This window comes from Oryctolagus cuniculus, chromosome 14 (genome assembly GCF_051225735.1).
Source record: "Oryctolagus cuniculus isolate XC-2025 breed Fujian yellow rabbit chromosome 14, ASM5122573v1, whole genome shotgun sequence".
NCBI classification, from domain to species: Eukaryota; Metazoa; Chordata; class Mammalia; order Lagomorpha; family Leporidae; genus Oryctolagus; species Oryctolagus cuniculus.
The window spans coordinates 97414212-97435530 of record NC_142880.1 but is presented as its reverse complement, the minus strand read 5'-3'; the positions used below and the strand labels follow the sequence as shown (position 1 = coordinate 97435530).

General features: G+C 54.1%; 1 protein-coding gene across 2 annotated transcripts in view; it reads left to right on the top strand.

Annotated features, from left to right (window-relative positions):
- The window catches only part of PLEKHG4B (pleckstrin homology and RhoGEF domain containing G4B), a 65366-nt gene that overhangs the window by 29407 nt on the left and 14640 nt on the right, over positions 1 to 21319 (top strand). For both annotated transcript variants that reach the window (XM_008251397.5, XM_017339228.4), the window contains exons 3-13: positions 8174 to 9320; positions 11418 to 11606; positions 12363 to 12486; positions 13706 to 13799; positions 15589 to 15675; positions 17948 to 18064; positions 18373 to 18471; positions 19040 to 19182; positions 19584 to 19722; positions 20325 to 20441; positions 20524 to 20685. In XM_008251397.5, coding sequence (XP_008249619.4) covers positions 8174 to 9320; positions 11418 to 11606; positions 12363 to 12486; positions 13706 to 13799; positions 15589 to 15675; positions 17948 to 18064; positions 18373 to 18471; positions 19040 to 19182; positions 19584 to 19722; positions 20325 to 20441; positions 20524 to 20685 — 2418 coding nt within the window. The remainder of the gene's footprint in view (positions 1 to 8173; positions 9321 to 11417; positions 11607 to 12362; positions 12487 to 13705; positions 13800 to 15588; positions 15676 to 17947; positions 18065 to 18372; positions 18472 to 19039; positions 19183 to 19583; positions 19723 to 20324; positions 20442 to 20523; positions 20686 to 21319) is intronic.

Sequence of the window (21319 nt, the reverse complement as noted above, 5' to 3'; positions counted from 1 at the left end):
CGAGCAAGGGGCCAGTCTTGCTCTTCCATCACTGCCCTCTCTTGAGAATTCACCGGGATCCCATGAGAACTGCCTGACTGCCTTTCAGGACACCACCCCCATTGCACCAGGCCCACCTCTCAGAGGGCCACCACCTCTCACTGCGGCCACACTGGCGGCCATGTGTCCAGTACGTGTTCAGACCTTGTTCAAGCCACAGCAACAACGCGAGCACCAAGTGTTGGAGGGACTGAATCACAGCACTGAAAGTTTAGTACCTTGTTTTGAATAATAAAATACTACTAGAAGAAAGGCTGTGGTACGTTACAAGTGCCTATTGTAATCTTGAGCGTAACCACTGAAAGTCACACAAGGAAGTGTACCCAGAAATTCAGTGGAAGAGATAAAGTGGAATCCAGACGAGAGAAGGGAGGACAAAAGGAAGAAGACAGAGACAAGGGCTAAACTGGACAGCTGGACACTATTGTGATGGTCAGCTTTAGGGGCTGCGGTGACAGGGTTGAGGGCTGCTGAAGCGCTTCTGTGTCTGTGCAGGGCTCCCAGGAGAGACAAGCGTGTGAGGTGGGAACTGAGCAAGGAAGAGCCGCACCCAGTGTAGGGGTGCCCTCCAGTGCACTGAGAGCCAGTAGGGAGCAAGCAGAACCCCGGGTTCTGCACCCCTGGACTCGGTGTCGCCCCCACAGCCTGCAGACACTGAGGAGGACATCACTGGCTTCCGTGGTCCTGGAGCTTCCACTTGCAGAGAGCCTGCGCAGGTGCCTCAGTCCCCAAAACCCTCTCAGATCCCACATCTGTCTCCAGTTGGCTCTGTTTCTGGTGAACCCTGACCAACACACATAGCAGGAAGAGAATTAATCCAGCCACATCCGTAGCTGTACCGCACAGACGTAGAGGAGTCAGACACTCCACATAGAAGGCAGAGATTGCCAGACGAGAGGCAAGACTGGCCAAAGGCTGTGGTAAGAAAGGTCCCTTAGACATAAAGACAGGCAGAGTGCAGAAGGAAAGGAAAGGAAAGATAGACTGCAAGTGTGAGAAGGGAGGGTGATGGTATTACTGGCAGATAAAGTGGGTTTTAAGACAACGAGTATCACCAAACATTTCATAATGATGAGGGCCCGGTTTATCAGCAAGGTACCTAGTAACAGATCATCTAAGTTCCTGAAGCCACACTAAATGTGACTGAGGATTTCATCTCCCCTCTCAGCAGCTGAGAGAACAATCAAGAAAAAACCTGAAAGATCAGAACATCACTGCCAACAAACTTGGCCTGTTTGGCGTTTATACAACACTGCACCCAACAATGCAGAACCCACATTTATTGCAAGTTTATGTGAAACCTCTTCCAAAATTGAATACACACTGTAGTGATCTTTTAAGTGTCAGTGATTGTCTAGGAACAGATACCACACAGAACACTTTCTCTGGCCAAAGTTACATTAAGTCAGAACTCATTAACAAAACCAGTAACTAGAAACAACTAAAATAGGTGGGAGTTATGTATCCTACTTCTAAAGAGCTCCTGGGTCAAAAAGTCCCAGCATCTGTGAGAATACTGTTCTGTTTCTCTCTTCTCATAACGCCTACAGATCCAGGGCTTCTTTTTGTTGGGAGATTTTTGATAACTGATTCCATCTCTTTACCAATGATAGGTCTGTTCATGTTTTTTATTTCTTCACGCTCTAGTCTTTATAGTTTTGTGTTTCCAGGAATGTATCTGGTTCACCCAATTTACTGGTGTACAGTTGTTCACAGTAATTTCTCATAATCCTGTTTATGTTATGCAATCAGCAGTAATGTTCATACTTTGGTTTCTGAGTAATATGAGTTTCCTTCCTTCCTTCCTTCCCCTCTTCCTTCCTTCCTTCCTTCCTTCCATCTGGCTAAAGGATTTTTTCATTTTCTTTTTTTTTGTCCTTTCCTAAAACCATATTTTTGGTTTTCTGAACTTTGAATTTTTTGAATTTCTGAATTCACTGTTTTTCTGTTTTATTTGTCCTATAATCTGTATTGTTTCCTTCCTTCTGCCAGCTTCAAGTTTAGCTTGTTCTTTTCCTGGTTCCTGAACTTGCAGACTTGAGTGTGGGCAGGAGATGGTCCTCTGCTCCAGTGGTTCCCATGTGAATCCTCCAGCACTGACTGCCTTCGTCCTGCCTGAGGAACGCTCCTTGGACTCCTGCTTTCCTGTTCCTTTCCTAATGTCTTTAAATTCTTGCACCACTTTCTAGGTACTCTGAGACAGCCTAGAATTAGTGTGGTTGAATCCAGGAAAGACAGCAGGGTCTCCAGGGTCTGCTGCACTCTTCAGAGTGATCCCGGCGGGAGACAGGAGCTGCACAGCAACCTGGTTAGGAGCTTCATGTGGAGAGCCATTCTCTGAAGGGGCAGTGGGGCTGTGAAGCCCTCTCTGGGGTTGAAAGGGAATATCCAAGGGGGAACAGGCCTCAGAGGGGTCTCTCCCTCCAATCCCCATCAAGATAGGTGTCGTGAACGTGTATTTCTATATCCAGTGTCAGAATACAGTATGTAGGGTTAGCATAACCGTTCTTGCCTGCCTTAGCCAACCAATGGCCAATCCTGACCTTTCAGAGCTGGAGGCGTAGAATATAAAACACAGCATGGTATAAAGTCGGCCTAGAAACCAGTGGGTCAAGGACAAATTTCTTTCTTTCTTTCTTTCTTTCTTTCTTTCTTTCTTTCTTTCTTTCTTTCTTTCTTTCTTTCTTTCTTTCTTTCTTTCTTTCTTTTTTCAGGCAGAGTTAGACAGAGAGAGAGAGAGACAAAGAGAAAGGTCTTCCTTCCATTGGTTCACCCCCCAAATAGCTGCTATGGCTGACGCAGCACGCCTATCCGAAGCCAGAAGCCAGGTGCTTCCTCCTGGTCTCCCATGGGGTGCAGGGCCCAAGCACTTGGGCCATCCTCCACTGCCTTCCCGGGCCACAGCCGAGAGCTGGACTGGCAGAGGAGCAACCGGGACAGAATCCGGCACCCCAAACGGACAAGAACCCAGGGTGCCGGCGCCGCAGGCGGAGGATTAGCCTAGTGAGCTGTGGTGCCGGCCTGGGACAAGTTTCAAGAGTATGCTGAACAGTCACCCAACACACTATAAGTCACTCAGGAAAATATCAGTATAGATATCCTCCCCTCCCCTGACTCCCACACCTAAGACCAAATGAAGTCCAGATGAATCCAATTTAATATGAACCAAAATGTGGCTGGCACTGTGGCACAGCAGGTTAAAGCTCTGGCCTGAAGCACTGGCATCCCATATGGGTGCAGGTTGGTTTCCTGGCTGCTCCAATTCCAATCCAGCTCTCTGCTATGGCCTGGGAAAGCAGTGGAAGATGGCCCAAGTCCTTGGGCCCCTGCACCCACGTGGGAGACCCAGAGGTAGCTCCTGGCTCCTGGCTTTGGATCAGCGCAGTTCTGGCCATTGCAGCCAATTGGGGAGTGAACCATCAGATGGAAGACCTCTCTCTCTCTCTCTCTCTCTCTCTGCCTCTCCTCTCTCTCTCTGTGTAACTCTTTCAAATAAGTAAATAAATAAATCTTTTAAAAAAATATGAATCAAAGAGAGATACAGGTAGATTGGAACCTGCTTTCCCAACAAGAAAGGACTGACTTTCCAGACTTAAGCAGAGAGACATCACAAATAGTTTGATGGCAGAAACATCTAGAAAATTTGTGGGGGCCAGCGCTGTGGCTTAGCAGGTGAAGCCACTGCCTGCAGTGCCGGCATCCCATATGGCCGCTGGTTCAAGTCTCTGCTGCTCCACTTCCAATCCAGCTCTCTGCTGTAGCCTGGGAAAGCAGTAGAAGATGGCCCAAATCCTTGGGCCCTTGCACCTGTGTGGGAGATCCAGAAGAAACTCCTGGCTCCTGGCTTTGGATCGGCACAGCTCCAGCCATTGCAGCCAACTGGGGAGTGAACCAGTTGATGGAGGCGCTCTCTCTCTTTCTCTCTGCTTCTCCTTCTCTCTCTGTGTGTAACTGAGTTTCAAGTAAATAAATAAATCTTTAAAAAAACCTGTGCTTCAAAAACATCCTTAAGTCATGGTTGCAGTGAACTCGCAGAAGGCTGGCACTGTGACTCACTAGACTAAGCCTCTGCCTACGGCGCCAGGTTCTAGTCCCGGTTGGGGCACCAGATTCTGTCCTGGTTGCTCCTCTTCCAGTCCCTGCTGTGGCCCAGGAGTGCAGTGGAGGATGGCCCAAGTGCTTGGGCCCTGCACCCGCATGGGAGACCAGGAGAAGCACCTGGCTCCTGGCTTTGGATCAGCGCGGTGTGCCAGCCGCAGCGTGCTGGCTGCAGTGGCCATTGGGGGATGAACCAATGGAAAAGGAAGACCTTTCTCTCTGTCTCTCTCTCTCACTGTCCACTCTAAATCAGAAACTTTAGCTCACAGCAGGTCCAAATCTATTCCTAATAATATGCATTACAATGTTACTTATAGTAGTAGAAGAGGAAATAAGTATTAGGAAGATGGTTACATTGATGATGTATAAACTCAAGGTATCCAGGACTATATGAAGAACTCCAGAATTTCAGGGGCAGAATAGTCCAGCTCATACAGTGGGCAAAGGACTTGATTAACATTTCTCCCAAGAAGATAAGTCAGTGTCAATCAGCACCTGGAAAGGTACTGTCACTAATCACTCGGGACAGGCAAATCAAAACCTCTGATAGATGTCACTTTTAGTCCAGGTGGATTCCATTTCTCATCCAAGTAGACGCCACTTCCCATCTAGGTAGATGCCACTTCCCATCCAGGTAGACGCCACTTCCTATCCAAGAGGATACCACGTCCCATCCAGGTAGATGCCATTTCCTGTCTAGGTAGACACCACTTCCTATCCAGGTAGACGCCACTTCCCGTCCAGGTAGACTCCACTTCCCGTCCAGGTAGACTCCACTTCCTGTCCAGGTAGACTCCACTTCCTGTCCAGGTAGACTCTACTTCCTGTCCAGGTAGACTCCACTTCCTGTCCAAGAGGATGCCACCCCCATCCAGGTAGATGCCACTTCCTATCCAGGTAGACGCCACTTCCTGTCCAGGTAGACTCCACTTCCTGTCCAGGTAGACTCTACTTCCTGTCCAGGTAGACTCCACTTCCTGTCCAAGAGGATGCCACCCCCATCCAGGTAGACTCCACTTCCTGTCCAGGTAGACTCCACTTCCCGTCCAGGTAGACTCCACTTCCCATCCAGGTAGACTCCACTTCCTGTCCAGGTAGACTCTACTTCCTGTCCAGGTAGACTCCACTTCCTGTCTAGGTAGACTCTACTTCCTGTCCAGGTAGACTCCACTTCCTGTCCAAGAGGATGCCACCCCCATCCAGGTAGATGCCACTTCCTGTCCAGGTAGACGCCACTTCCTATCCAGGTAGACTCCACTTCCCGTCCAGGTAGACTCCACTTCCTGTCCAGGTAGACTCTACTTCCTGTCCAGGTAGACTCCACTTCCTGTCCAGGTAGACTCTACTTCCTGTCCAGGTAGACTCCACTTCCTGTCCAAGAGGATGCCACCCCCATCCAGGTAGATGCCACTTCCTGTCCAGGTAGACTCCACTTCCCGTCCAGGTAGACTCCACTTCCCATCCAGGTAGACTCCACTTCCTGTCCAAGAGGATGCCACCCCCATCCAGGTAGATGCCACTTCCCGTCCAGGTAGACTCCACTTCCCGTCCAGGTAGACTCCACTTCCCATCCAGGTAGATGCCACTTCCCGTCCAGGTAGACTCCACTTCCCGTCCAGGTAGACTCCACTTCCTGTCCAGGTAGACTCTACTTCCTGTCCAGGTAGACTCCACTTCCTGTCCAAGAGGATGCCACCCCCATCCAGGTAGATGCCACTTCCTGTCCAGGTAGACTCCACTTCCCGTCCAGGTAGACTCCACTTCCCATCCAGGTAGATGCCACTTCCCGTCCAGGTAGACTCCACTTCCCGTCCAGGTAGACTCCACTTCCTGTCCAGGTAGACTCTACTTCCTGTCCAGGTAGACTCCACTTCCTGTCCAAGAGGATGCCACCCCCATCCAGGTAGATGCCACTTCCTGTCCAGGTAGACGCCACTTCCTATCCAGGTAGACTCCACTTCCCGTCCAGGTAGACTCCACTTCCTGTCCAGGTAGACTCCACTTCCCGTCCAGGTAGACTCCACTTCCCATCCAGGTAGATGCCACTTCCCGTCCAGGTAGACTCCACTTCCCGTCCAGGTAGACTCCACTTCCCGTCCAGGTAGACTCCACTTCCTGTCCAGGTAGACTCTACTTCCTGTCCAGGTAGACTCCACTTCCTGTCCAGGTAGACTCTACTTCCTGTCCAGGTAGACTCCACTTCCTGTCCAAGAGGATGCCACCCCCATCCAGGTAGATGCCACTTCCTGTCCAGGTAGACGCCACTTCCTATCCAGGTAGACTCCACTTCCCGTCCAGGTAGACTCTACTTCCTGTCCAGGTAGACTCCACTTCCTGTCCAGGTAGACTCCACTTCCTGTCCAGGTAGACTCCACTTCCTGTCCAAGAGGATGCCACCCCCATCCAGGTAGATGCCACTTCCTGTCCAGGTAGACTCTACTTCCTGTCCAGGTAGACTCCACTTCCCGTCCAGGTAGACTCCACTTCCTGTCCAAGAGGATGCCACCCCCATCCAGGTAGATGCCACTTCCCGTCCAGGTAGACTCCACTTCCCGTCCAGGTAGACTCCACTTCCCATCCAGGTAGACTCCACTTCCTGTCCAGGTAGACTCTACTTCCTGTCCAGGTAGACTCCACTTCCTGTCCAGGTAGACTCTACTTCCTGTCCAGGTAGACTCCACTTCCTGTCCAAGAGGATGCCACCCCCATCCAGGTAGATGCCACTTCCTGTCCAGGTAGACGCCACTTCCCGTCCAGGAGGATAACTTGAGTGTTGGTGAGGAACCCTTGTGCACTACTGGGGTGGTTATAAAGTGGAACAGCTGCTGTGAACACTGTTCTTCACACAACCAAAAGGGATACCATACAATCCAGCACTTCTTGTTCTGGATGGAGATCCAGAAGAATAGAAACCGCAGACTCCCAGTGATGTATTTGTGTGTCATATTCACAGCAGCATATTTACAGTAGCTGAAAGGGAGAGCAACCCAGATGCCATGAAGGGGCGACCCAAATGAGATGCTGCGTACCCTTAATCAGGAGAGCTGTGGCTCATGCTGCAGCGTGGATGGACTTGGACATGCCATGGGGACTTTATGCTGCATGAAATGAGCTTGTCACAAAATTGGTCAAGACAGGAAGGAGGTGACCGGTCAGCCCTGGGTCCTGAGACTAACCAGAATTTTATGTCAGACTGAAGCTTGTCCCAGGCCTTGCATGCTCAGATCCCTCTCAGATGCATCTGAAACCCAGGCAGGGCCCCAGACCCAAAGTATTTTAATTGATCAGAGCAAAATTTGGAGAAAATAAATATTAGCCTTTTGTTACTGTGATGAAATGCCTATGGCAGGCTACTTTATAAAGAAAAGAGGTTTCTTTTGGCTCATAGTTCTGGAGTTGCAAGGTCTGGGGTCTGGTCTAGTAGTGGCCACCTTGCCAAGACCTTGCCAAGCCCGAGCTGATCGAAGAACATGGTGTGTTGAGAGACAGGCAGAGCATGGGAGTCTGCAACTGTCCCTCTCTGTGTATAAAACCACCCCAACACCATCTTCAGAACGCTTCCACCCTCCTGATCCCACTAACGTAAGACAGGGGATTCAGCCACACCTGAGAAGGACAGCCCCTGGCAATAAATACCTAGTGAGGTAGTGAGGAGTGCCCAGTGGCCCAGGAAGTGCTGCTTCCAGGAAAGACCCTGGAGTGAGGTGCTCCAGCACCCCAGCACCCTCTCCCGGTCCCCCTGGCCCAGGGTAAACACTGGAGGAGCAGCGTCCCTTCCCAAGTGCCCTCAGCTTGGCCTCCTCCCCTCCCCGTCCCACTTGCCGCCTGCCTCCAGCCTCCAGAGAGAACTTTAAGATAGCATTTGAGCCAAAGAGAAACCTGTGTGATTTGTTTGGTGTGCTGAGGTGCAAGGACCGCTCCCCAGCGTGACCTCCTCCTTGTGGGAGCTCACTCGCTGACACCGCAGTCATGTTCATGCACACCTTCCCCGGCCCCTACAGAGGCATACAGCTAACCTCCTCCTTCTCTTTTCCAGGCAAGGTACGCTGGCCTTGTCTTCCTCCACCCAGGCTGGCCGCTGTGCATCCACGAGAAGGTGGTGGTGCAGCTGGCATCCCTGCACGAGGCCAGGCTCCGGCCTGGAGACTTCTACCTGCAGGTTACATCAGCCGAGAGGCAATCAGCCAGGCTGGTCTTGAAATGCCTCTCCCCGCTGGGGAACACAGAGGAAGTCACCGTCCCTGAGGCCATGTATGGCTGTGTCTTCACGGGAGAGTTTCTGCAGCAGGTGAATGCAGGCCGGGGCTGTGTCCCTTTGCAAAACTGCCTTCTGACCTCGGGCTCTGCCGTTCACCGTACCCCGTGGAGCAGTGTCACAGACCCTGTCTTTCTACCCGCTGGAGCCATCCCGCAGACCTGCCCCAGCCATGTGGGGCCTGAGAAGTCCCTGCTGGGCAGCACCTCAGAGGTCCCAGGGCCAGCACGAGCCATGGCTAGCAGCACGACTCTGCCTCACCACCATGGGCATCTGGGCTGTGAGCAGCCCGGGCACCCGCCCTACCTAAGAAGAGCTGACTTGGATGGCCCCAGGAAAACTGCCGACAGAGGTGTGATGAAGGGCAGGCAGGAGTCCCCTGAAAGCAATAGGGGCCTGGACCCCACAGACCAGGACAGTCCTCACCCCACCTGCCCTGGAGACCTGAGCAGCCCGCAGGCCAGGAGGAAGCTGGTGGGGGATCGTGCGAGAGCAGAGGCCAGACGGTGGTTCAGGAAATCGTACATGGAGGCCCTGAGGAACCCTATGCCCCTTGGCCCCAGCTCCGAGGAGTCCCTGACTGGCAATAAGGACCTTAAAGCTGGGATGATGACCAGCCCAACACAGAGAGAATCTCCTGACCCCACAGGGAGCCCTCAACAGACCCTGAGCAAAGAGAAAACAGTTGCCCTGAGGTGGACCTGCTCAGGAGCCTCAGGGAGGACCCGTCCCAGGAGGTCTCAGTCCTGGGACAGGTCACTCAGAAGCTCCCAGAGGACAGAACCTGCAGCCCACAGGACCTCCCACCATGCAGTGAGCAGGGGCTCTGGGGGTCTCTCAGGAGGACACGCTGTGGGAACCAGAAACGCCTGCTCTGTCAGCCCATCTCATGTTGCAGCTGCAGCTCCCACCTGCACCCAGGAGGAAGGTCAGTGCTCTGCTCCCTCTCCCTCCCTCTCCCCTCCCATCTGCACCAAGGATGAAAGTTAGTGCCCCCCCCACACCCCTTGTCGGTATTTGGGTGCTTCCTGGCTCACAGGAAACCTGTCCCCATGTTCACATGGACTTACACTGTAGAGATGAGTTCAGCCCTGTGGTGGGCAGGACTGTGCTCCCTCTGGGGGCTCCACGGGCTTCTTTTTACCTCTTCCAGCTTCTGGGAGCTGCAGGCGTCCTATGACTTGTGGATGCGTCCCTCTGTCCTCTGTTCCTGTTTTCACATGGCCTCTCCCTCTTCTCATACAAGGGTACCTGTCCTTGGAGGTGGTCTCAGATCATTCATTCATCCAACAAATGGTATCTGAGTTGTCAGGGCTTGATTAGCACAGTGGATATCTGCTCTGATTTTGGCGTTTTTTAAAATTTAATTTTTTATTGAGGGACAGATACTCCCCCAATCTGCAGCGCCTGAGGCTGAGCTAGGTTGAAGCCTGGAGTCAGGATCTTAATCCAGGTCTCCCATTTGAGTACCAGGAACCCAACTACTTGGGCCATCACTGCCTCCCAGGTTCTGCATTAGCAGGAAGCTGGAGTCAGGAGCCAGACTTGGGTATCCAGTATGGAACACAGGTGTTTTAACTGCTAGGCCAATCGCCTGACCTCCTGGCTTATAAGAGACCCAGACCCTCAGGCTTCCCCTCCCATGGCCCCATGCTCTGTACTGAGTTGAAGAAGAGCCCACAGGAGCAGCCTGATGAGAGCAGTCCCATGTAAAAGTGACATCTGCACTTCCCACGCACGTGGGCAGCCTGGGCTTCACTGTAGAACTGGAGCCTCTGGGCCCAAATACCAGTAGCCTGTGGGGTGTTCTGGAAGACACTGGAACAGGCGTGATGAAGTCCACTTTGAAAAGCACTGTGTGCGGGGCCGGCACTGTGGCACAGCGGGTTAACGCACTGGCCTGAAGCACTGGCATCCCATATGGACGCCGGTTCAAGACCTGGCTGCTCTGCTTCCGATCCAGCTCTCTGCTGTGACCTGGGAAAGCAGTGGAAGATGACCCAAGTCCTTGGGCTCCTGCACCTGTGTGAGAGACCCAGAGGAAGCTCCTGGCTTCGGATCGGCGCAGCTCCAGCTGTTGTGGCCAATTGGGGAGCGAACCATCGGATGGAAGACCTTTCTCTCTCTCTCTGCCTTTCCTCTCTGTAACTCTGACTTTCAAATAGGTGAATAAATCTTTAAAAAGAAAGAAAAAAGAAAAGCACTGTGTGACTGACACCCAGGAAACCCCAGGCAGACAGATAACAGTTCCCAAAGCAACCCTGCAAGGAACAGCGCAGTCATGGGTGAAGCCAAAAGTATGAGTGAAGGAGCTAGAAACGAGGCCATGCAGGGTTCGATCCCTCTGATACGAAGTGCCCAGAATAAGGGGGCTCTCCAGACACAGGAGGGAGCCGAGACAGAGCTGGTGCTCGCGGCTCTCGTGGAACCATTCTAAACCGGCTGGTGGCGGCGTTCTGCTCGGCTAAGTAGCTAAAACAGGTGTGTGCGTTAGGTGTAGAGCACACCTGTTTAAAGAAGAGAAAGTGTGGGTGTTTCTGGCCCAGGTGGAATGAGAAAGCCACTGAAGTAGTCAGGGATCTCAGAAGAAAGAGTGTGGGCTGCTCCTGTGCAGTCCCGAAGGCCTCAGGGGCCCCACGTCCCGCTGGGCCATCCCCCCTGCTCTGGACCTGGCCAGGGAGCTGCCGACCACAGCCGTGATATGGTTCAGCCCCTGTGTCTGGTGTGCAGGCATGGGCTGCCCGCTGCCTGCCCTCTGGGAGTTGCAGAGTGAGGCCCCACTCCTCTGAGAGACACCGCCTGCCCCTGGGGTACCTGCACCCCTGTGGATGTGTTTATGACACACGGTGACATCTGTGTTAGAAAGTCCGTGTTTCTTCCTGGGGCGGCTGTCAGTCGTGAGCCACACGTCCTCCAGGATCAGGGCGATGCTCACGGAGCCATTGCGTCCACGTGAAAATTGAGCGATTTTCCTCAAACCACAGGGAAACCACTCCCATCTGACCCATCTCTCTGCTCTGCTCAGCTGTTCTTCCTACCCCAGCCTTCGTCCGAGAACGGGAGCCCAGCAGGTGTCCAGATGTGACTGCTGAGCTGCTATGCTCTGAGGGTGAAGGGCGGCCACCCAGCACTGTGGACCTCCCCAGCCAGGGACCCCAGCAAGTGCTGGACACCAGCCAGGAGCTGCTGCAGTCCGGGGTCATCACCCTCCCAGGTGAGTTTGTGCCAGCTCCCTGCCCAGGCCTTAGTCAACAACACAGATCAGGGCTTACAGACCCTCGCTTGCCACCCCAGCTGGAAGCCCGCTGGTGGCGTCCCCTGTCGCTCCCCGTCTTCATGGGGGAACGACACTAAACCCTGCCTAGGCTTCATATCCGAGTCACGGCACCATTATGTCGCTCCCCCTCTTCGTGGAGGAGCAACACAGGACCCTGCGCTGTTCTCTCGTCTGCTCGGCCCTCCCCGGGTTTGCTGCTGGTTCTTCCCGGGTTGGCTACTATCCCTTCCACCTCCGTGGAAGGGCAGTTCCCCCTGGCCGCATTCCCCACTTCCGCAGGGGAGCGGCACACCGCCGGCCGGCTTTCTCGGGGGCTGCACGGGTTCCCTTCAGCTAGATGTTCCCCATAGATGTTCCCGGTGCATGCCGTCTCTCTCCTCCTTTATAGTCCTCCTCCGCCAATCCTAACTCGGCTGCCCACACGCCGAGTACGCTGCTCTCCAATCAGGAGCAAGTCCTACAGTTTATTGGTTGAACTGGAGGCAGCTGGGTAGAAGCTGTTTTCTCCTCTCCCAGCGCCATATTGTAGGAGAGCAGATGCATAGAATAAGTCTTAATTCCAGTAACTTAGTCTAGTCCGAGCTGCTCCCCACAGAGGAGAGCAGATGCATAGAATAAGTCTTAATTCCAGTAACTTAGTCTAGTCCGAGCTGCTCCCCACAGTCCCCATTCATGGTGCCACTGTCTCTGCAGGGACCCGTGACCGCCACGGCAGGGCAGTGGTGCAGGTCTGCACGAGGGGCCCGCTCTGGTCCAGCAAACACTCGTCCCATGCCGAGCTGAGCTGCCTGCTGATGTACCTCTGTGGCATCCCCAGGTAGGCCCCGGGCCAGGCTCTCGCCTTGCAGACCCAGTTGGCTCCAGCCACATTCCTGGCAGAGGAGGCCCTGAGGCAAAGAGGCTGCAGGGTTGTGGGAGGAGGGGGTGCCACATCTGTGCCAGATGCCTGCTTCCTTCACACGTCACAGCTCCCGAGTGCTTCTCGCGGACTTGAGGAGCACTGTTTCTCATCCGCAGCAAACATCGAGTTGTAGATATTCTTTAGCAGAGCTGTGCCCTGGACATGGGCGAGGATGCAGCCGTCCCAGCCTGTGTGGGTGGTGGCCTCACCCTGGCTCACAGTGCACGTCCACGCTGCAATGAGCATCCTCGCGCCTGGCTCACTCGGAAAGAGTGTCCACTGACCCTGGACGTTAGAGCAGTAAACCTCTGAAGGAGGAGTCAGCGCACCCTATTAAATTTAGATCTGAAACTTCCCGTCACAATCAGATCAAGTTTTTACATGGAGGGTTCCAAACACAGGAGATGGTCATCTTAGTCTCAAAAGATGGCCTAACATGGGCCAGTGTTGTGGCACAGTGGGTTACGCTGCCGCCTGCGATGCCAGCATCCCATGCGGGCACTCGTTTGTGTTCTGCTGCTCTGCTTTAGATCCAGCTCCCTGCTAATGGCCCGGAAAAGCAACGGAAGATGACCCAGGTCTTTGGGCCCCTGTCACCCATGTGGGAGACCCAGAAGAGGCTCGTGGTTTCTGGCTTCTGCCTGGCCCAGCACTGGCCATTGTGGCCATCTGGAGAGTGAAACAACAGATGGAAGATCTCTGTCTCTCACTCTCTCTCTGTAACTCTGCTTTTCAAAAACATCAAATAATCTTTTTTTAAATATCCTAGCCACCTCTTGCTAGCTATGGGTAAATAATGAGCCAGGTGGCTGACTCAGCCTCATTCTGGAGACGGGGCTGAGCTGACCCCCAGGACCAGGCTCGTGTTTGTGGGGAAGCCAGCCCCCTGTGAAGTCTTTTCTTCCTGGATGGGCAGTTGCAGGGCCTTGGTCACCCATTGTGGGGTGTTTAAGAGGAAGTAACCCCAGCCTGCCGGAGCTGTGTCTGCTAGGTGAGCCAATGCACTGGTGGGCAGTGGCCCTCGGGAAGCAGGACCCAGAGGAGAATCCCCAGTGTCTGGAACCGGCCCAGATGGAGCCTCAAGATGGAAAAGCTAGTTTGGGTTGGTTGAGACCGGCTGTGTTTCTCTCCCCAGGAAGGAGGTGCGGGACCTAGGGCTGCTCGTCCTGGTGGACGCCCGCAGAAGTCCAGTCTCCCCTGCTCTCTCCTGGGCCCTCTCTGGACTGCAGGTGAGGCTGAGTCTTCACCCGCCAGGGGATCCCAGAGCATCTCTGTGCCACATGCTGCAGGGCCTCCTGTGGCAGCTGGCCCGTGGTCACCTCCACGGCTACTAATGCTTAGCATTGAAGGGTAGAGAGCCCTCTCCTGCCCAAGGCTGGGCCCAGGCTCTCTGGGAAATCCTGTCTGCTCCATCTGCTGGGTCCTTGGGACACGGAGAGTGCCCTGTGCCCAGTCCCTGAAACCATTTCGCCTCCTAGAGTGGGCATTTGACAGCCTGGAGGATCTTGGGGAGTGCCTGGGGCCTTTCTCCCAGTGCCTTGATGATGACCCCTTCTTCTGTGGGAGTCTTAGCCCCACCCTCAGTTCCTCCCTTGAAAATGCTCTTTCATTTTCTGCGCACAACCAGGCTGAGAACTTTCCAAGTCTGCTGTTTCCCTGTCATCTGTAGTTCTGTCTTCAAGTCATCTCTTTGCTCTGTCATTTCGCCGGTGGCACAGCAGCCTCAATGGAGTGCTGCTGGAGAAGTTTCTTGCGCTAGGTAACCTGGTGCATCACTGTCGAGTTCTGCATTACTTCTGTCCCTAGGGCATGAACACAGTGCAGCCAAGCTCTCTGCAAATGTAAAATGAGGATGGTTTTACTTTCTAATACCTGGTAACTCAGTTCCATTAAGCGTGTGAAAATAGGCTCAGCATCATTAGTCACGGGGGAAATGCAGCTTAAAACCAAAATGAGACAACACACAAAGCAACAGCAACAAGCCACAAAACCTGACAGTAACCAGTGCTGGGTGTTTGTTGTTGGAAACGCACAGTCGTGCAGCCTCTCTGGAAGACACACTGGTCAAGTGACCCAGAAGGCCTGTGTTCCCCAGGAAGTCACCTATGATTGCCAAGAACTAGCATCAGTCACTACCCTTCAGTGGGTGCACAGACTGTGGTGTGCAATACTGCAGATGGTAAAGTGCAACTCGCAACAGAAGGGAGTGAGCCCTTGGTAAATACACGGGTGAATCCCGAATGCACTGTGATAAGTGTACAAATGCTGACACTGCCAGTCCATGTCTGTCATATCTGGGAAAGACAAATTTGTGGAGACAGAAGTCAGAGCAGTGCTTGCTGGGGCTGGGGTTAGGGGAAAGCCTGGCTCTATGGAGCATGGCAAAGTTGTTGGTTAACTGTTTAGTCTCATGATTGTGGTCTTCTTTATGTGACTATGCCTTTGTCAACACTTGCAGAACTGGACATTAGAAAGTGTGAATGTTATTGTGTATAGATTATACCTCAACAAATCTGATTGCATTAACTTTTGTAAGAGCAAGTAGCTCACATTCAGGGCAAAATCAGCATGCCAGGTGCTTTGGGGACATATTTGTAAGATAGAACTAGCACCAATCGCAATTAGAGAATTCTGTTAACTTGATAAAGTAAAAAAATAAAAAGCTACTCACGGGACCAGCGCTGTGGCGCAGTGGGTTAAAGCTGCCACCTGCAGTGCCAGCATCCCATATGGGGGCTCCACTTATGATCCAGCTCTTTGCTATGGCCTGGGCAAACAGTAGAGGATGGCCCAAGTCCTTGGGCCCCTGAACCTGCATGGGAGATCCAGAAGAAACTCCTGGCTCCTGGCTTTGGATTGACGCAGCTCTGGCCATTGTAGCCATCTGGGGAGTGAACTAGTGGATGGAAGACCTCTCTCTGCCTCTGCTTCTCCGTGTAACTCTGCCTTTCAAATAAATAAATAAATCTTTTTTTAAAAAAAATCTACTCATTAATATTTATGTCTTATTTATTTCAGAACACATCTCCTCCCGTAATTCATAGTGTTTTGCTGCTGGTGGATAAAGAATCCGCATTTAGCCCTGACAGGGGTACGACAATCCAGGTGAGGGTGACCGAGTCTCAGACGGGACAGAGTATCTGAGCACCAGGGAAGAGCGCTGGCAGGACTGGCTAGGGGAGATACTGGCGGGGAGCGGGCGTTTGGGGCAGTGACTGCGTTGCTGCCTGGGACAGAGCACCTGGGTTGGAGACCCGGCTCCTCTGCGTCTGGTCCAGCTGCCTGCTAATGCAGACCCTGGGAGGCAGTGGCAATGGCTCGAGTACTCAGGTCCCTGCAACCCATGTGGGAGACCTGGGGTGAGTTCCAGGCTCCTGCTTTTCCCAGCCTTGGCTTTTGGAGGCATTTGGGAAGTGAATTATCAGATAGAAGATCTCTGCCTGTCTCTCTGCCTTTCAAATAAAATAAAAATAGATATATTTTTAAATGAAAGTTTTTAAATGTCACATTCCTTTCCAGCAGATAGATAGATAGATCTCTCTCTCTCTCTCTCTCTCTCTCCATCACTATGCCTTTTAAATAAATAAATAAATAAATCTTTAAAAAAGAAGAAGCTGGTTAGTGTGGCTGCAACCTATATCACAATGCTTGGGTTCCACACCTGGCTCCCCTCCTGACCTAGCCCCTGCTGGTGCAGACACCGAGGGCCAGTAGTGATGGCTGAAGTCACTGGGTACCTGCCACCTAGTAGGGGGCCTGGGTTGAGTTCCTGGGAGTGAACCAGCACATGGGAGTGTTCTCTGGTTCTCTGTCTGTCTCTCTCTGTGTCTGTCTGCCTCTCAAATAAATAAGCAGGTAAATAACTCTTAACAACGGTAGGAAAGAGCTTATGTAAATTTCTGTTGCAGCTGTGTGGGTACCTGGAGACCTGCTTCATGCTCCTTACCTCCTAGGAGCCCTGCAGAGTAAACTCAAAAAACTTTAAAATCTGCCTTTCCCTTCCACCTCGCTCTGTCTCCTCTTTGCCTTCTTCTCGACACATACCTTGCTAGTTGCTGAAGTCCGTCTTGAGAGCAGCCTGAGTGCCAGCTCCGTGAAGAGGTCCGTGTGCCTGGCTGCGTGGCACCAGTGGACAGTCCGTGGGATCTACAGCGTCACTCAGCCCAGCCTTCCGCTCTGTTTTTAGCAAATGCTGACTGAGTACGCAAGGTCCTCTTCACGTTTGTCCTGTGCAGGTTTGGTGGGACTGCATGGATTTGTAAAGTTGTGTCTATTGCCAGCCCAAGGACTTCCTTAGCCAGTTTGTCCTGCCTGTCCTCTGCCCTCGTCTCCCTGTAGGGGACTTGAGGGCCACTGACATGGTCCCACGGGCTGCCTGGCGTCTGCCGTTTTTCCAGCGTTCTTCAGATTGGTTGTTTCTGTGGCTCTGTCTCTAGGTCACTGACTCCTTATTCTGCTGTTTCTATTCATCGGTTAAGCTTAGCCAGGGAGATTTTTAGTTCAGATGGTGTGTGTTCAGCTGTAAGGTTTCCAGTGGGTTTAAACACTGTCTCCTGCGGTGTCTATCCTCTTCTGAGCTGCAGGATTTTCCTTTCCTTCACGGAGCGGACGTAGCGCTGCTTGTCCACGAATTCCACTGCTGCACCGCCGGCAGGCTGGCCCCTGCTGGCCGTCTTCTCTCGAAGACGGGCCGCCTTTTCTGGTCCCTCACATGCTGAGTGGCCCAGCTGCGTTCTGGACGTCAGGGAGGTGCTGCTGTGGGGGCTGGAGCTCCGACTCCTCCGCTGCATCTGGTTCTTGCCGTGTGAGCATGGGTGAGGGCTAACCGCGGGCTTAGTCCCGTCCCCACGCAGCCCAGGCTGTGCGTCTGCAGCTCTCCCTCTGCCTCTGGGACTCTTCCTCCACTCCCCGGGAGCGGTGGCTACCCTGGCTCTGCCCATTTTCTGTAGGAGCCTCACACTGGCAGTCCGCCTGCAGGCCAGAGCCATGCTGGCCCTTGCTCCAGGTCCCAGCTGCTGCCCACACAGCCGGACTTTGCTCACCACCCCTCTCTCCCGTGGCCCTTGTCTGAGGGCCAGCGCTGCCAGCCCAGGACACTGTTTTTGCGTCCCCCTCATGTCTGCCCTCTCCTCCCTCGTGCCCCATTTCTGGGTCTGCTGTTCATCGTGGCCTCTCCATTTCTCTTGGCTGTTCTCTTCCCACTTTCCTGACTGTGCCTAAACGTGCAGTCCTCAGGGCCCTGCAGGGCACAGAGACCCCTGCCCAGGCTCCCACCCACTGCCCAGTGCAACAGTTCTGCAGGAACAGGCCTGCTCACTGGTGTTTCCCCCAAGAGGGGCCTCTGGGGCCATAACCAATGAATGCCTCCCATTGGCAGTGTGAGGTGGTGAGCTCCCTGAAGGCCCTTCACAAGCTTGTGGACAGCTCCCAGCTGACCGCAGACCTGGATGGCTCGTTCCCCTACAGCCACAGAGACTGGATCTGCTTCCGCATGGTAAGGTATAGCTAGCTCATGGCTGCCACACACACCAGTCTCCCGCGACTTTGCAGGTGCTTTCCTCAGAGTTGGAAAGGGCTTTCCCATCCTGACTGGTGCCGAGTCGGAGTCTGCGTGATCTCGCAGGAGTGGCCCCAGCGCGCTGAGCCCTGGGCGGCAGGCGCTGCTGCCCTGCGTTTTGCAGATGCCCAGAAAGCACACAACACACAGCAGCTCCCACTCGAGATCGGCTGAAGCAGGGCCCGGGCGCTGCGTTCAGCCCTGACAGAAGGTGTCTTTGTCGCCTCCCTCTCAACCCCTGGCAGAAGCTGGAGGCCTTCACTGCAGACTGCAAGGAGGCCATCGTCTTCCTGCAGAATTCACTACGTTCCCTGGACACCCACAGAGTCCAAAGGACATCCCAGGTGAGTTCTCATAGGCACAGGTGAGTTTAGCTGGGTGGGGACTGGAGGTTTAGCCTCACTTGAGTGGCATGTGCTTGTGTGGCTCCCCGTTGCATGTGGCAGAGGTCTCTCCATGTTTCTGATCATTAGCAAAAGACTCCTGAAAGTCACAGCTCTTCCTCTGTTGCCAAAATATAATCCCCCCACGCACCCACGAGGCCACTACATGTAATGGCGTGTCTGTGCATGGGTGGCCGTTGCCAGGGGTGAGTGGTCCACACAGGACACAGGGAGAGGCTGGCCGTGCAGATCTCCATGGCCTGGAGTCCAGGTGCAGGGGCCCCAGATGCCTCCTGGGTGCCCAGGTCTGCCGGTGAGACCCAGGAGTAACCGGGTCTCCTGCTGCTAAGTTGGGAGCACGCTTCCTGCTCCTGCCCGTGAGCTTCGTCCTAAGATTCGCCCTCCCTCTCACATGTCCCTGCTGAGCCAGGCTGTCTGCGTGGGTGCAGCCTGTGCCCTCTTCCTGTTGGCCGTGGGGTGTTAGGCCATGGAGAGGGGGATTGAAAGGTGCTTTCCTCCCACCCCTCAGGAAGTCACTGAGGCGATCACGCGGCACGAGAAGATGATGAAGCTCGTCCTGGAAGATGCGCTGCTCGTGTGGCTCCGGCTGGAGGGCAGCGTGGTTCTGGCGCGGCTGAGGAGAGAAGGGCTTGGTGCAGGCCAGGACTGCCAGTGAGCGCTGACGGGGGCAGGGTTTGCCAGGCAGGGGGCAGCTTGGGGACATCGCAGCATGCAGGCATAAAGCCCTCTGTGCATCCTGGAAGCTCACCTGTATTCACGGGGAGCCGTGGTCCTAATTCCAGAGGCTGCCTGTGAGGCTGCGTCCACCCACCCACATTCTGTCGCCCTCACAGCTGCCCCACGCGGATTCCTGTTCTCTGTGGCTGATGGGGAGGTCACGAGCATGTCTGTTTCTGCTCAGACTGTGCTCCTCTAGGCATCCACTTCTCTGGCAGGAGAGATGTAGAGTCCAGGTCTTGTCCAGGAGGCCATCACCAAGAGCCGTTCCTCAAGGGCTGCCTGTGAAGGCTGTAGCAGTCAGGCCAGACCTCAGGGCTGTCTTCCTCTTCCAGAGATGCTGTTGAGGCCGCCTCCAGGCTGTACAACCAAGTGGACGAGGAAGTGCACAGGTTGGTCCTCGCCTCCAACAGGGGTCTGCAGCGGCTGGAGAACCTCCGGGAGCTGAGGACACTCGAGGAGGGGCACGACCAGGTCAGGGCCCATTGAATGGCCACAGTGACCCCCCTGCCTTCCACTGGCAGTTGGGGCTGTGACCTAATTTCCATTCTGAATGAAATTATGTCAGGACAGAGCATGCCCGGCTGCTCATGTAAAGAGAAATTCTTTGTGTTTTTTTTTGTTTGTTTGTTTGTTTGTTTTGACAAGCAGAGTGGACAGTAAGAGAGAGAGACAGAGAAAGGTCTTCCTTTGCTGTTGGTTCACCCTCCAATGGCCGCCACAGCCGGCGCGCTGCGGCCGGTGCACCACACTGATCTGATGGCAGGAGCCAGGTACTTATCCTGGTCTCCCATGGGGGTGCAGGGCCCAAGCACTTGGGCCATCCTCCACTGCACTCCCTGGCCACAGCAGAGAGCTGGCCTGGAAGAGGGGCAACCGGGACAGAATCCGGCGCCCCGACCGGGACTAGAACCCGGTGTGCCGGCTCCGCAAGGTGGAGGATTAGCCTAGTGAGCCGCGGCACCGGCCAAATTCTTTGTTTTGACACGAGAGACGCTGAATCAGTGGCAAAACGCTCGATCCCAGAGCACAGCTCCCTCCTGCGTTCAAAGGCAACGTCGTCTTTTCCTGCACAGGTGGAACGGTGGTTTGAAGAAGAACTTGGGAAATTCCTCGGCCCTCGGGAGCCGCTCTCCTGTGAGGATGTGGGGCAGCGACAGCAGGAGCTGCGGGCCTTGCTGGCCTCGGTGACGGTGGGTGCTCACCAGACCCCGCCCCCAGGACAGACCGAGCCTGGACGCTGGGCTCTGCTGATGCTTTGTTCCCTGGCCACAGCGATATTGTCAGAAAGGGCTGCAGCTGGTGAAGGAAAGCTCGCAAAACTCACAGGAAACAACCCAGGGCTTCCAAAGGCGCCTGAGTGCCATGGTCGGCCGGGCCGAGTGTCTGCAGGGAGAGCTGGCCTGCTGGACCCACCTGTCCACGCTCTACGAGACGGTAAGAGATCCAGCTATGGACAGCGTGGACAGTGTACCTCCCAAGGGCCCTGTGCTTTGGTGCCTCTGGGACAGCTGGCTCAGTGCCCATGTCACAGCCCTGTGGCTGCCACCAGCCCTCTCCGCGGAGGGCTCTCCAGAGACCTGTGTCAAGTTTATTTATTGTGCCAAATACAACAGTCAGATAAGCACGTTTCTATGTTATATATCACTTAGTTATAGTATATATAAACTTAGCTACATGTCACTTAGTAATAAAATCCTGCTTACATCCAAGACCTGAAACCACTGGTGCAACACAGCACATACCTGTGGACTCAGCCTAGACTTGCCCAGCCATTAGGACCACCCCCCAGGACAGGCTCTGGGGAGGTCATGGAGGTGGCAGGTCAGAGTGGGGCTCACTGCCCAGGCATGTCCTTGTCTCCAGCAAGGTTGTGGGATCCACTGCCCATCCCCATGGAGTCCTGTCCACCCTCAGGCAAGTCTGGTCAGCAGGTATCCCCACAGGCAACAGGACTTCCTCCTGCACTGGCCCTCTGGTCAGCCCAGTCCCTGATCTGGCCGCCTGCAGGGTGGCATGGACCTGAGGACTCAGATGCGGCCCAGCCTTGTGAACCATTACCACCCTTGCC